This window comes from Tetrao urogallus (assembly GCF_951394365.1).
Source record: "Tetrao urogallus genome assembly, chromosome: 3".
NCBI lineage: Eukaryota > Metazoa > Chordata > Aves > Galliformes > Phasianidae > Tetrao > Tetrao urogallus.
In genome coordinates, this window is record NC_136815.1 from 59,193,547 (window position 1) to 59,210,252 (window position 16,706).

At 41.8% G+C, this 16,706-nt stretch overlaps 1 protein-coding gene across 1 annotated transcript in view; it reads right to left on the reverse strand.

Annotated features, from left to right (window-relative positions):
- TMEFF1 (transmembrane protein with EGF like and two follistatin like domains 1) overlaps positions 1 to 16,706 on the reverse strand; it is a gene marked incomplete at its 3' end in the record, with an annotated part of 117,055 nt that overhangs the window by 24,820 nt on the left and 75,529 nt on the right. Inside the window, exon 4 of the mRNA XM_079533036.1 lies at positions 10,449 to 10,475. Coding sequence (XP_079389162.1) covers positions 10,449 to 10,475 — 27 coding nt within the window. The remainder of the gene's footprint in view (positions 1 to 10,448; positions 10,476 to 16,706) is intronic.

Genomic DNA, 16,706 nt, shown 5'->3' on the forward strand with positions numbered 1-16,706 from the left:
AGGTTTCAGTGTTTCAGTAATACCAATTAGGTCAAAATATGTTTCTAAACGAGCAATTCAAGTTCTTCTTGTTTATTATGCAGGCTTCTAATGTTGATGTATAAATGATTACAAAATTTCTTCTCCTCACTTTCTTTGGTATCTTGATTAATTCTGCTCTTGACATCTTAATTTCATGTTGAGTGAAAGCTCATTTTACCTCTCTTTTCAGCTTCCTTTAGTGTTTTGGTCAGCACCTCATTAATACTCTGTCCTTCAAAGAAATGAGGCACAAGGATGGGATCTGTGACTCCCAGTAGTCTGACCTGCACTGTCCGCTAACACTTCTCCTTGAGTCATTATTTCCCTGCAGAAGTTGGCCAGCTCCACCTCAGGAGCCTGCAAATGGACAATTGCTCTGGAGGAACTGGCCAGCAGTAAATTGCTTCCCTTGGCAACTCATTTGTGTGTTCCTACAATTGTAATACCTCTGGCTGGAAGAAAAAGTATTGATTTGTGTCAAGGTGAAGTTTGGACTACCCCCAGGCATGGGCAGGAAAGAGAGCTTTGCTGTCATATATTTATCACTGATCACAGTGAAATGGAAGGAGCCCATGGAGAGCTGTGGCTGCTCTATAGCCATGTACCTACGCAACAACAAATCCCAGGTCTGGGGAAGATGCCCTGAAAATCAATTCCTACCTGTATTTGGAGTATAGAGATTTTTTACTGATGTACAACCTCATGGAAGACAATTAAAATTAAAATGATTTGGGAAAAATAAGAAGGGCCACAGCAAATCCTATTCTGTATCCTTAAGATACCTCCTGAAGTCATATTAATCCCATTGGCATGCCTAGCACTGAAAATTCCTCTCCTAACTACAATCCACAGTATCACATGCTATGGGTGGCAGTTCACTCAACTGTTAGTAACCTCTAGTTAGTTAACCTCTCCTCCATTAATTCTTAGGGCAGCGATAATGATGGACTAGTTAAAATGAAGATTATACTCATAATTTAAAACAAGGCTGCAAACTTGCTCTTTTGTCAGTAAGTTTATATTTGAAGCAAGTGAAAAAACTAATTTTAGCCATCCCAAATTTCTGGCAAGCAGTTTCTTGATCAATCTAGACCAAGCTGCTGGCTTATGCAAAAGTATTAGTTGCCAGCTGGATTAGAAGCAAAGCCTAGCTTGGTAGTCCAAGCTACACCTTGCTGTGCAGTACAGACAACATGGTGCAGCTGTAAGTGTTCTCCAGGAAAGACTCCAGCCTTTGAAATTCCATTTTTGGCATTGAAGATTTAATAAAACGATGTCTGGACTATTTATCTGTGAGGTGCTTGAAGAGGTTGAGTTTGAAGTTGGTATCTTAATTGCAGGCCAGCCATGGCAATGTTTGTCGAGTGATTATTATAATGACAGTGTGTGCAGAACTTGAAGATGTGCAGAAGCAATGACTCAAGGCCACACATTGCAAGACTCCCTGCCACCACTGCCCTTGTTGTGTCTCAGGTATTTTACACATTTGGCAATGATAACTTCTGTGCATAATGATGCTATGGATAACAGTGGGGAAAACTAGCAAGAGCTGGATCATCTCTCACTGCAAGACCCTCTGGGTAGAGAATATAAACACCAATTCACTCCACTGTCTTTCTTCAAATATGGCCAAACTCCATTTTTTCCAAAGACACAACAGCTTTGGCGTAAGCACTAGAGAAATTATGCACGAGTGGAAGATGATAGAAAATGGAAAGGACAGGAAAATCACTAGATGTCAAAGAAGATGTCCTGCAATTTCATAAAGATGCCAAATGTAGTTCTGTGAGCCCTAGAAGGTCGCATAAGAAGAACCTGCTCTCATTTCCTATCTGTTACCCTGTAAAAGAGCCAAGAAGAATCTGTCTTTCTGAGCCCCAGATCCCTGCATCACTGTGAACAAACAGTAGGCCCTTTAAAATCCCTACTAAGGGCAAATTCTCACCGACACAACACAAGAACATGCAAGCTCTTTGTCTCTGTGTTGTTGAACCTTTGGTGAAATTATAGTAATTCTTGCAAGTTTTAGTTCAGCGTTAATTTTACCTACTGAGTATAGTAGGGCCTCAGAAATAAATAGAGCTGTTGGAAGTAACACTGATACTCAGTGACAAACCATGTGATGGAATCAGCACTTACATCTCTCTAAATCACTCCCCATTATAGAAATATGCCTAAAAGACATGATGTTACCTCCTATCCAGGGTGTTAATCACCATCAAGCTCCTGCAGTCATATTAAAATACATTAAAATACATCAGTAGTATTATCAGAAATTTAAGAAAAAATTATTTGAGGTTCTAAATGGTGTCTGTTTATACCACCCTGACTGTGTGACAATTATTGGATAAGTGTTGTCCCCAGTGAGGAGAAGGAACAGATGGCAGCCTGCTAAAAAGCACATACTGTATATCAATTTATTAATTACTAAATGCAATCTGCTAGACGTTCATCACAAGATACTTTCCCTATTAGGTTTCAGAGGGATTAGAAATTCAAAACAAATTATTTTAATAATAATTAACTTAGCTATATGTATTGCAAGCATGTTATTTCCTTAGCATAAAAGCCTGAAATGATTGGGTGCCATCTGTCTAGCCACTACTACATCTTTTTTTATATATCAAAAGTGCATTCTGCTTAGTTACAGATATTCTCTGAACAACAAGAATAAAAAATTAATGTCATGGGCATAGCAGTTTCTTACTAATCAACAGGACCCGTCTCTTCAAAGGACACTGATGTGTCTCTAAGAAGCTGGCTTGAAAAGCCACTGACATTTGTTAAATGTGTGGTGCCATTCATGACACATGCTAACAGTTTTCAGCGCATCCTTGTAAAGGCCTAACTAGACCACAAAGTGAAAATCACAACCACCATTTGCTGGCTTTATCAAATCAAGAAACTAAGGGAGAAATGGAGCAAGGAGGAAAAGAGCTTTTACTTGCAGGAGACGGAAGGAACAGCTCAGAAGCTCACCTTTAGCAAAAGACAGGATCTGGGGACTCAGAAGAAATAAGGTTCTCCTTCAAAAGTGATTGCAATATGTCTGCGTGCCAGATGGAAAGTACTACCAAAGAAAAGCCTTTCAAATAAGGACTACTGCCAGATGAAAGCAGATTATCTTTGTCCAATATCCTTGGGAAAAAAAAAAAGAAAAAAGAAAAAGGAACCAGCTTTGACTTCAGAAAGCGTTCCTTTCAGAATCAGTGGGACATGTCTAAGAAGATAATGTGTAAAGGTAAGTCAGAGTTGCTGGTAAAATTTACAATTGTCTCACTATTACTTGGGCAGTGCCGCAGTGAGATCTTTTAAGAATATTGGCAGAAAAATGAATTAAAACAAGTCTGATGACTTCTGATCACTGAAGTCCCTTCAGCTAAATGACAGGGATTCTGCCTGGCTAAGAGTCCTGGCTGCCAGCTCTATGCATAATGAGCAGGCATGAGGATCACTAAGATGACTGCTCCTCTATGGATCTTCTTGGCTGTATGAAGCTATACAACTAAGGAAAAAAATATATATATATTGACATGCAAAATACTTTGAAGGAAACACTGGAAAAGCCCACCCTTAATCACATTCACGTATTCTGGGCTGCATCAGAAAAGTGGTGGCCAAAAGGGCAAGGGAGGTGACTGTCCCCTTCTACTCTGCCTTCATGAGGCCCCATCTGGAGTACTGCATCCAGGTCTGGTATCCCCAGCACAGGAAGGATTCAGAGCTGTTGAAGTGGGTCCAGAGGAGGATGATCAGAGGGCTGGAGCACCTCTCCTATGAAGAAAGGTTGAAGGAATTGGGCTTGTTCAGTCTGGAGAAGAGAAGGCTGCATGGGGTTCATTGTGCTCTTTTGCATTTAAAGGGAGATCATAAACAAGAGGGAAATGAACTTTTTGATGGGTAGATAGAGATACGACAAGGGGAAATGGTCTCAAACTAAAGGAATGCTTAGATTAGATGCCAGGGGAGTTTTTCCCTGAAGTTCTGGAACAGGCTGATAAAAGAGGTTGTGGATGCCCCATCCCTGAAGATGTTCAACGCCAGGTTAGATGGGGCCCTGGGCAGACCGAGCTGGTGGGGGGCAGCCCTGCCCACAGCAGGAGGTTGGAGCCAAATGGTCTCTAAAGTCTCTTCCAACCAAAGCCATTGTGTGATTCTATAAAACCTATCCAAGTTAATCTTCTGTAGGCTGCCTTACTGGGTCAAGACAGTTCTTTTTATTGGGAGAACATGGCAGGTTCCAACAATAATAAAATTTTTAAAAGGAAAATTCATGTTGCAAAAAAGAAAATGTGGCATGTGAGGAAGCAATCTATCTCCTTTATGCATTCATGACAATTTGTGTACATCAGTTTTTGTGTCCTGATCTATCAGTTTTGAAACTACATTCAACAGATCTAAACGTGTAACAATTTACTACTGGCAGAGATGAACACGAATCTGAGACTGTGACTTCTCTTTCACCAGTTCTGCCTCAAACAGCAACAAATTACACATTAAAGGAAGTGGATCAGGAGTCATTTTTATGAGTGTGTATTCTTCAGGGCATGGACATTGCAGAATACAAGATTATAACTCATGTCTTGGGATTCCACAGTCATCATTAATTAAGCAACATTTTTAGGGCTGAATCCCAGTCTCTGATACTGATTTCTACAGGGGTGAAACAGAATGGCAGTACAATGAGATTTTTGAAATTTCTCTAATTTCTGAATTAACAATCCATACTCTTCTTAGAAGTGGCATCAGAATACTCACTGCTACAAGTAATCAACAGCTTGTTTTCATAACCATAATTTTTATTATTCTAATTGAAGGTTCAGACTTCTGGACTGAGCAAAACGAGTGATTTTAATTGCAGATCTTTATGAATACTATGCCATCAGAACATAGGAAATGGAAATCACAATTACTGAAAAAGTCAGAGGGCAACTAGACAATTGTGTCACCCTTAGAAGTGACAGTCTTTCACCTTCCTTCAATTGTACTTAAGAAATTCTCCCGCTCCTAATTCTTTTGCTGAAATCTCCTGTCTTTGTAACAGTAAATATGATTTGGGAGAGAATGTGAATCAGTAGTTTCACAATTCTAAGCATTTTTGTGACACATGACAACTTCTAAGGCAAGACTTTGTCTGAAGTAATCTTTGAGAAAGAGAGGTTTTTTCCTTTTTCCTTTTTTTTTTTTTTTTTTTTTAAATCAGTTTCAAATGCACTTTTTCGACATTAAAATGAATGCATTCAATATCACTCAGCTTTGGAGCAAGAGGGAAATTCTGCAAGAAGTCAAGTTTCAGAATCATTAATGAGCTTGTAATGCATCTGGAAAATGAAACAGAACAACGTGAACCACTAGCACAAATCTCAGCTGCATGGGAGGCGCACAGCTAATTTAAGCAGTGCAGACTGTCACCAGCAGATCTATAGCAATAGATCCTTTACCAGTACTTTCTTTCAGATTTAAAAATCTACCAGCAAATGGTACATCTCCTGCACATTAGTGGCAGTGCTTCCTGAACACGTACAAGCAGCTGCACTCATCCATTTGGTGCGTGCCAGCATCGATGGTGCACGCACAATCCCACTAATTGTGTGTTTAAGAAACACAGCAAATACTGATTCTGTGATTAGCATCTGGAAATGTAAATCCTAAGAAGAAAACAGAAATTTCTAAACAATTACATTCATTCACAGAATCCTGCTCTCTTATCCTTGCATTTTTCCTCTTACAGTGCTTCTCACAAGCAGCATCTGCCCCCAACGGGGCACATGAATCCCTGAACTTGTGCACCCTTAGCCAACAGTCTGCTATGAAACTGTAAGAACGAGGTGATTATTGTATCTCAGCAAGCCCTGGTTTCCTTTGGAAGAAAATGGAGAGGACTATGCCAGGAAGGAATTGTGCTGTGCTTCTGTCAGTCCTGTAGCTGGACTCTTGTTGGTTCCCAAACAGTGCTCTTTCAATATCATCTGCTTCAGCAGCCTTTCTAAGGTTTGTTTTAATTCTAAATTTCCTTAGCTTGTAATACTTCTCTGATGTTTTCAATACCTCCTTGTAACATTTTTACAGTTACTTGGATAATGGAATAAAAACACTTCCAGATATGAAAACAATCTGAGTACAACATTCTTGACTTTTTTTGGCCAGAGTTTGGTAATCAAAACAACAGTGGTCTCCATTCTTTGAAGGATTACTCCCAGACACAGAAAATATCTCAATGCACTAAAGACAAGGTAGAAAAGTATGCCCAACTCAGTGACAAAGGGGAGACTATGGCAGCAATGTTTCATTGCATCATAAAGAGAATGACAGAATTCTTAGACTTGGAAGGGATCTCTGAAGGCCATCTAGTCCAACTCCCCTGCAGTGAACAGGGACACCACATCTACATCAGGTTGCCCAGGGCCTTATCCAGCCTTGCCTTGAAAGTCTCCAGGGACATGGCATCAATCACATCCCTAGGCAAAAAGTTCCAACGCCTTTTCACTCTCACTGTAAAAGATTTTTTCCTTATATCCAACCTAAATCTACACTCTTTGAGCTTGAAACCATCTCTCCTTGTTCTGTCACAACAGACCCTGCTAAAGTCTGTCTCATTCTTTCTTGTAGATCCCCTTTAGATACTGAAAGGCTGCTCTCAAGTCAACTCACAGCCTTCTCTTCCCCAGGCTGAACAGCCCCAGCTCTCTCAGCCTGTCCTCATAGGAGAGGCGTTCCATTCCATGGATGACTTTTATGGCCCTTCTCTGGATGCACTCCAACAGGTCCATGCCTCTCCTGCACTGAGGATTCCACTTCTGTATGCAGTACTCCAAGTGATGTCTCACCAGAGCAGAGTAGAGGGGCAGGTTCACCTCCCTTGCCCTGCTTGCCATGCATTTTTGACATAGACCAGAATACAGCTGGCTTTCTGGGCTGCAAGGGCACATTACTGGCTCATGTTTAGCTTCACATCCACCAGTACCTCCAGGTCTTTTTGGCAGGGCTGTGCTCAATTATTTCATTCTCTAGCTTTTAATGGTAGTGAGGGTTGCCTTGACCCAGATGCAAGACCTTGCACCTGGATTTGTTGAAAGTCATGAGGATCACCTGGGACCATTGCTTAAGCTTGTCTAGGTACCTCTGCACGACATCCCTTCTGGTGTGTTGACTGCACTCAACAGCTTGGGGGCTGTTTTCATAAGCAAACTTGCTGAGAGTGCACTCAACCGCACTGTTGATGCCATTGATAAAGATATTAAAAAGTATCAGCCCCAGAGCCAATCCCTGAGGGACATCACTTGTCACTGATCTCCATCCAGGCAATGAGCCACTGATCACCACTCTCTGGACTTGATCCTGCAGCCAGTTCTTCATCCATCAAACAATCCACCCATCAAATCCATATCTTTCCAATTTGGAGAGAAGGATGTTATGGGATACTGTGTCAAAGGCCTTACTGAAGTCGAGATAGATGATGTCAGTGGCTCTTCCCTTGTCCACTGATGCAGTGACCACTGCACAGTGATGCATAGAAGACCACTAGGTTGGTTAAGCAGGATTTGCCCTTGATGAAGCCATGCTGGTTCTCCCATATCACCTCTCTGCCTTCCATGTGCCTTAACGTAGCTTCCAGGAGGATCTGCTCTATGATCTTCCCTGGCACAGAGGTGAGACAGACAGGTTGGTAGTTCCTGGGATCATCCTTTTTACCCTTTTAAAAAACTGGTATCATGTTACCTTTTTTCCAGTCACCAGAGACTTCACCTGATTGCCACAACTTTTCAAATATCTTGGAGAGTGGCTTGACAACCACATCTTAGGACTCTGGGTTGCATCTCATCAGGATCCATAGACTTGAGGATGTTCCAGTTCCTCAGGTGGTCATGAACCTGATCTTTGCTTACAGTGAGAAAGATGTTGCTTTCCAGAACCCCTTCTACCAAGCCAAACATTTGAGGGCTGTGTGGTGACCATTTATCAGGAAAGACCAAGGTGAAAAAGTTGTGAAGTACTTCAAGCCTTCTCCTTGACTGTTGCTACCATCCTGCCTAGGGTACACCCTCCAGGATTTTTCTTTTCTGGTTGAGGTACCTGTAGAAACCCTTCTTGTTCTTCTTGACATCCCTAGCCAAGTTCAGATCAAGCTGGGCTTTGGCTTTCCTGACCCTATCTCTATACAGCTTAGCAGCTCCCTGAAACTCTTCCCACTATCATGGGAACACTACACTTTAGACACTACATGTGTCTAAAGCAAAGCAAAGGAAAAAAAAAAAAAAAGTCCAGAAACCACGACAGGTGGGAATTACAATTTTTTGTGATTTAAAATATTTTTCTGCCTAAAATTAAGAACGATATCCGATGTTTTTCATAGCAGACAAAAGTGAGGACGCTTCAGCTGACGCATATAAAAGAGCCAGGTAAGTGAAAGGCTAATGTCACAAAACTGCTGGAGGAGGCAGTGATAGAGAGTATACTGCCCCTTTTTCATAGATGAACCAGGCAGTGTAGTTACTCACATGGGGTGAAGGGATTCAGACTGAATTTGTTCCATTCTGCCTGATGTGAGCAGGCACACATATTCCACTCCCAAGACAAGACATTCCCCACTGCTGCAAAGCAGCCTGAAGAGTCCACCATTCTCTTCAGCTGATGCCATTCTATTTTGCATAAATAATTAAAATTCAAGTCTCGACTAACAAAGCCTCTCTGAAGAATGTATCCTTCCAACCTCCAGGCTGTCTCCTTCTTCCCAGTCCCTTTGTTCCAGGCTCAATGAATATTTTAACTGAGAGCAGCTACAACAGCAGAGGCCAATGGAGGCGCAGTTTGGGACTCTCTTACCAAGAGACTATGGGTTCGGTCTCCTGCCCCAAACCAAGCAACAAATGTATTTGAACTTGTATCTTTCATCTCATCACTGAGCAGTTTAGCCAACAGAAGACAGCATGCTCTGGCCTACTTCTCTTCAAACTGTTCATAAAATTACCAGAGAATCCCTGCATCTGTCAGTCATCTATTCCAGACCAACACAGTAAAATTTACAAAAGACTTTAACAGAGATCTTTGTATCCAACTGGGGAAATACTACAAGAAATCCCAACAGCATTCAAGCATTTCTAAAAACTGTAGCAAAAACAAAAGTCAGACGTGGGCTAAATTACTGTCATCTGTCTCCTCTAAGAAGTGCCCTGTAGCACTGACACAAGCAACTCTCAGCTTGCAGGAGCATCTGCAGGGAGTAACAAGCTGGGTAGAAAAGTGGGAAGCAGACAGAGCTAGGGATGGAGTGGGTAGCAAGCTCTTAAAAGCATGAGAAGAGTCACTAGTGCAGATAACAAGAGGCAGTGCTTGAGCAGGAAATTGGTCCTAATACTTTAAACTGTGTGAGAAAGGTGAAGGCAACTCAACGTCCCATCCTTGGAGACAGGACCTCATATGAGCTGGTGAAATAACTCTTCAGACAGCCTTAGTGAACACCAGTTGCTACATTTCTCATAGAAGCAACTGGGCTTGGGTTTGGTCCCACATGCTGCCCATCTACCTGTGCTGGGCTACGTTGAACTGATGTGGTGAAAGTAGGCATCATGAAACCCCTTGCTGGTCATACAGGCCATTAGGAAATAGGTACAAAAACCTAAGGCTCCTGAGAGGTTTGAGGGAATATTTTATTTGAGTAATGTGTACTTAAATCAAGGTGTCAAACACAGTGACTTGTATACACTCCATCAGTATGCACTGCAGTGCTTCACACAAACAAAACTCAAAAGCAAAATGGCTTTCCTGTGTCTGTACCTATATCTTACATTTTTCATTCTACATGTATTCTTGCTACTAGCATCAGAGATAGAATTAAGTAAAATCATGGGTTTTTTTAATCATTGGAAGAAGGTTAAGATGTACTCAAAGACAGGGATGCTTCCATTAGTACCTGCTGTGCTACTTGCCTTCTTTGAATACACAGCTTTGAACAGGAACATTTAAAATATTCGTTAAAAACACATCATACTGTAATCTTTATATATCTCAGGCAATGTGTTTGCCAAGGATAAAGTGAGAAATTGACATTGCAGGCACCAAGGAAATGAATGCAAGAAAACAAATTTATTGTGAATAGACATTTTCAAGAGTGAAATAAAGGTGAAATACAGTGGTTTAGTAGAGATCTAAATAGCACACTACATTGCTGGCAATACTGTTTCAGCATGCATGAAACAAATGAAAAATGATGTAGGTCATATCTGAAAGACCAACATTAGTCAAATGCACACTACAAAATATTTCTGCAGAAATACTGTTCTGAGAGGCTCAGAACACAGCATACAAACTTGTTTTTTAGTTGTTATACCTTTTCCTTAATTCCTGAGGCACAGCAGCACCTCACATAATGCAGACACAGATTCACATACAGTAAAAAAGAGCACATGTAACTGGGGTTTGGTACTCACCTCCTTCTCCTGACCCAGAGCCGTTATCTGAAAAGGAAACAGAAGGGGAGAGGAAAAAGAAAAAAAAAAAAAAGAAAGCAAATGAAAATATTGCTCCAGGAGCAGCTGTTTGTTGGCAACTTTCACTGTAAAACATTGTGCAGGTGTTACATTTCATGAGCCAGCTGTAAAAACAAACGTCTTGCATAAAGGCTGGCATTCTCTCGTAGGGTTTGTCATAGCCTATTGTGTCAGGACAGTTTTTATTCAAAGAGCAGCAATGCTTGATATTGAACAATTTTCTTAGCCTTTTCTCAACTGTGATAGCTTCAGAGCTGTTAAACCTAAAACAGATGAAGAGCATGGAGCCTGATTTTTTTAAAAATCTGTTTGCAAAGGAAAGTAGGTTTACCTTCAGCCCTCTAGCCCTGGAAATGGCACATGAAGGAGTAATGCATAAACCACTTGGCTGCAGAAGCAACTGATCCTGTAGGTAAAGTTGGTTTAGGTCATCTATCTATAAAATAGCTCTTTTCAAGTGAGCTAATCACTTTGTGTAAGGATGCTCTAACAGCATAATTATTTAATTGGCATTAGGCTGATTGGATTAGCATCAGATGAGTGACTTTGCTTAGCTGCATCCCCTCTGCATTAACAGTTTGAGTACCTCATCACCACCCCTGGCCAACTCACTCCTTCAGAGCACTGTGGTGAGGGCACAGGGATGTGCATCCTACTGTCCTCAGCTTGTGCTGCTGTGAAGACAAGCCCTTTGCAGTCACAGATTTCCCTTGGTCTTTCTTTGCTTAAGGGAGGTGAGAGGAGAGGCTGGGATGGCAATCACTGCCAGCAAATTGCTCCTCTCCCTGGTTAACTTAGCCTTCTGGAAGATGAGAGCTGCAGAGCACACGCAGCGCTCATCCCACACCCCTCCTTTCATGCCCTGTCTGATGGCAGAGGAGGTAGCTGAATCTACTCCCACAAATCCAAAATAACAAGGAGAACAGGGAGAGGAGGGGGGTTTGTACTCCCACCTACGAGCTCATTGCTCACATCAGATGAAGAGCCAAACCTCCATTTGTTCAATTCCTCCCCCCCACCTCTTCTTTAAGCAGCTATCTTTCTAAGAATAATTCCCTCTAATGCGTGGAGGAAAGCGAGAAATTCCACGTTACTGGGTCACTTTGCACATTAAAAATAATCTCCTGTCACACAGAATGTCAGCAAGAGAGACTTTTCTTTTCCCTAGACTAAATTCTCCTTTCTTTCCTCCTCTACCACTATTCTGTGCCTAACAAACTGTGCTTAGTAACTTACAGAAATAAATGCAAAAACAGGACTCCTGTTCCACCCGTAGTGACCCAATTTACTGACAAAGCAGACAATTCTGTATAAAATGTAAGTGTTGAATTGCTGAAAAGAATGCTTTATGATGTGTTATTGCTTCATTAAGAAACTTGAAGGAGTGTAATTTACTTATATAATGTATATGCGTATGCTTCTTTGAAGTGGTGAAATTGCGTCCTGAGCTGTTTTAGGGGAGGGGATGCTGACCTACAAATATGAGAAAGCTCAGTGTGCAATTCTTATAAAATCCAAAGGCTAAAATGCCTCAGAGGAACCTGAGTTGCTCCACGCTTAAGTTGTTGGCCCTCACTCCCCAGCACACACCCAGCCCAAGGCAAGGAGCTATGAGAGCCATGTAAATGACAGAGGTGATGCTCAGCAGCTTTGGGCTGACCTGTGGGAAGTCTGCAAGCAACTCTGTGAAGAGCATCCTACGAAAGGAATGGATACATTCTTTACTTGCTGGCCTTACAGATCTCAAGGTATCATTAAAATAAAAAAGTGGTATTCTGTATAATGTTTGGCATCATTTTTGAATGCTTCTCCCTGCTCTGGGTGCTATGTTAGCATGCCCGTGTCCAGCGTGAAATACCAAACTGGTGTTCCTGTGTATTCCAGAGCCTTGGCTAGGTTCTCCCAAACAGCTGCTGGCTTTAAAAGCAGCATTTTCTACAAGCTTACTCAGGCAGCCTTGCTCTTTTCAGGCCCTCAACCAATGCAGAATTTCCAAAGACAGTCTCCATGCTGCAGGAACTGGCAGGAAGAACACTCAAGCAAGAAAGCTGGACAGAAGCACCATCCCACCATCTTCAGCTCAGTAATTAGAGAGAGACTCCCAGTGGGACCAGCTTTTAACTCCAACTACCATGAAAACTGAACCAGCTTCTTCCTTGTTTTTGGCACACGCTCCAAACAGGAGCACCAATGATCTGCTGACAGCTTTAGAACAAGCAGACCCTTCTACTAAACCACATGGCCCAGCAGTGCCTTCGGAGCAAACTCACCAAGTCCTGCTTTCATAGGAGTATGCAAAGAATTGCCAAACAGTGGCACTTTTTTAACATCAGTGGCTATTGTGTCATGGGCAGAACTAAATACCTCTTGACACATCAGAAGTAAAATCATATGCCATTCTCCAGGGGAAAAAAAAAAAACAAAAATCTGATGTATTTGTGGAATTTGGGTACTGCAAGGATTAGCTGACTGTTGAGAAGAGATTTCCAGCATCTGAACTTTGGCACTCAGGAGTTATTATACCCTTTATACCCAAGTCCTGGATTTTCTCCTAAAGCTTTTGGGATATAGCTGGGTGTTGGGTGGCATGTGTTGGTTTTTTTTTTTAGTACAAAAACAGCATGTGCCACTTCCTTGCAATAAACAGATCTTGGTCTTTTGACACCAGCATTCCCAGAATTTCATTCCACAAATCCCAGATGATGTCAACTATTTTATTCAGTTGTTGTCAATTACTCATCCTATTAAGCCAAACTGGAAGAGAGAAAGGGCGACTGCTCTTTCTACCACAGTCCCCTGTTAGCTGGCAGCATGCAGTCTGGCTTTCCAGGCCAACACAGACCTGAGTGATAAGCAGCTCAGGAGGGACAGGGCAAACATTGTGCAGTTAACCCTGGTTACACAGGAGTACATCTAGGTGAAGGAGCAGGTGAAATCAAGAACTTACTATAACTGATCAGTTAAGTCCCCACGCTGTGATCCAAAGGCCAGCATTTCAGAAGACTTCTGAAACCATCATAGCCTGCTTAAAGCTGCCAACTAGAGTGAAACCCAATGCAGTGCCACCCCCAGGTTCCTGCTGCTGGCCAAACACATGGGGACATTTGCTGTGCTGGGTGTCAATTCACTGCACACACCTACCAGCTCAGACCTGCTCCCGCAGGGCTCCTATCCCCAGAAGCAGGGGTTCTGCTAGCAATTACCCCTGGTTTTGAAATCAGCAGCAGCTTTTGGGAAGGAATGCTGACAAGTCTAATTGTCAGCAGCTGCAAGGCCCTCTCCTCCTCCCTCCCTCCACAGCTGGAGAGAAGCTGTTAATCTGTGCCTTGCCAGGCTGCACATAGGCAATGCTGGTTTATCTCGATGTCTTCTGGGAAAAAGCATTTGCTATCATTTGATTCTGGTAGCCATTCCTGATAAATTATGGCATGCAAAAGAAGTTCAGAATATTAAATTCTGGAATGTGTTGACATGGTTTGTGTAAGCTTTGTTCTTTGCTTCCAAACCATTTCCTTTCCAATGACAGACAGTGATGCTGTGCTGTCACCAGCTCTCCTTGAAGGCTGGACAGGAAAGCTCCTGCATGGCACTGAAGCTAGGACTGTCTCAGTCAGGTGGGAAAATGCACACATGTTTTTATAGCAGGTTTTCAGGTTTGTTACAGCTTTGTTATAAAAGCATCAGCAGTTATTTTCCCATTTTCTGATTCTAGAAGTGAGCAGCCTTGAACTTCTTCCACATCTCCCTCAAAAGGATTAAACTGAACTCATTATATTTCTTTTCAGGACAATGTGTACATCTAATTATGCTTCATATTAAGTCTCTCACCAATAAATAAATGAATAAAATTCAGGGTAAGTTTGATTACTTCAGACTGAAGAATGAGAAGTTTAAGCCACTTCTAAGAGTATCACTCCTTAGATCTAAGAGAGCCATAATATCTGCAAATAACTTAGTTTTTAACTTTAGAAATCTCAACACAGAAAACAATTGACTGTGCCTTCCAAACCATACAGTATGCTGTATGTACACCCAGTAAATGTCAAGGACTGTGTTGTGTGGTTTCATTTTAGTGTGCATATGATGTAAAATTGACAGCAGTCAAAATGCTGGCTTTGTGTATGGACTAACAGGAACACACATTGTTGGGAATAAATCATACAGGAGTATCTTGTATTCACTAAATTAATTTATTTTAAACCAATAAATAAATTCACTGACAGGAGACAGGCACCCTGACTGCCTCTTTCCCTGGCTTCTTAACCCCATTCTAGCAGGCCAGTTTGGGATAAGCTCTTGTAGAGGAACCTCAGGTAGCATAATCAACGTCAGTGTAACACCATCCCCTATCAACTGCTGAAGGCCGTGACAGCAGCTAGGTGGCTGATGCTCTGAGACAGCAGCAGTCCTGGCGTAGGCCTTGCCACCTCCCCATGCTCGGTGCTCCCATCCCTGCATTTGTCTGTAGCCTGAACTGCAGATGGGAAACTGATCAGAGAGAAATAATCATAGAATCACCAGTTCAGCTGCCCATGGCCCCATCCAACCTGGCCTTGAGCACCTTCAGGGATGGGGAACCACAGCTTCTCTGGAAAACAACAAGGAAAAAGCTGGGCTTGTGCTGTGTTCTAGTTCACAACACAATCCCACAATCAGCCATCCAGCTTTTGCTAGGAGAAGGCCACCAAAGCACGAAAAAAAGTGGAGGAAAATGGGAAATGATCCCAAGAAGTACCCTTGTCAGGTCCCTCACATTACAGCCCTATTACTCTCCACCTAGTCTCCAACTGGACAATGCCTTTGTTATGAATGCAGGTTAATTTGCTTGACTTTTAGCTAGCTTAAGGCTGCTTTAGGATATATTTAGGTATTAAGCAAAGAGAGCACTAAAGCTGCATTTCACTCATTTTTCCAGTATCTCTATTCTGCAATGTGAGTCTACATGTACTGGCTAAAAGCTGTGGACCCTCATTATCCATAGCTTCTGCCAGGAGTGTTTAGGCATATAAACCTCTTTGTAAAACCAGATATTTGGCAAAAAAAAACCAAACAAACAAACAAAAAAAACAACCAACCAACCAAAAAAACCAACCATCCCTACATAGAAAAATGGGCTTTTCAAATGTTGAGACCTCCATATGCAGTCCCCAAAGCTTCAGTCATACATTCTCTTATAATTCTCTAAAATGTCATTTTAACATCAAAACCTGCATTCTATTCACTCCTTATGCATCTATGATTTTCTTTCTTTTTTTCAGTGGTGCTTTTTTTAGGATCTTGCCACTCTGATGGCTCCTAGACAAAGGAAATAAATATATAAATAAGCTGTTAAATCACCCATGACTGTGAAAAATTATTCACAGTGTTACCTGTCAAGAAATACATCTGATTAAATCATTCTGTGTACTGTGTTCCAGTGCTGTATTCTCAGAAGGTAGCAGACCCCAGCAAGCGGGAAGATTTTCATTCTTATATGAGCTTCAGAGCTCTCACGTACTTAAAATGAAATAGCTCTTACATAGCCACTGGGGGAATTCCTTGCTGTTGTCTTGTGTGCATCCCTCCAGGATAAAGCAGGCCTTTGCTTTGAAAAGCAGATTCTGATAGAAAAACAGTGAGTCTCTGCTTGGCTCCCAAAGACATCCCCAAACAGAAGGATTTTCACAGCAAAATCCAAGGCACTATGTGAAAAATAATGTGAACCTAAAAAGGATTTTTCCATTCAGGCATTTCATCCTAGTATATATATACATATATATATAGAGAGAGAGAGAGAGGGATAGAAATGTGCTACAGATCAAGAGTACACATACACTGACTCCACAATGACCTATTATCACCAGCAGGGAATAGGCTGGTTCCAGAGGATGGCTTTTATGATCCCATTTTCTCAGATCAATCAGAGTGTACCAGACACTCTGGGAGCTGGTAGAGCTGCACTGACTGGGCCACTGTAAGAGCAGTACAAAACCCAAATGGCATCCCTCGTTTCAGAAATGTTTTCAGTACTTTCCGCTCAATTGTGTCTCAGCACATCTTGATGTATTACACTAAGTGCTAAAAATTACACTGCATTTCCTGGGCTTGAGGTGGGACATAAGAAAAAAGGAGAGAAAGGCTAAAAAAAAATCTCAGATTAGCAGAGCAATGTTGTAATTAGCTGCCAGCAACCTGAAGCTGAGAAGAACAAATTTTTCA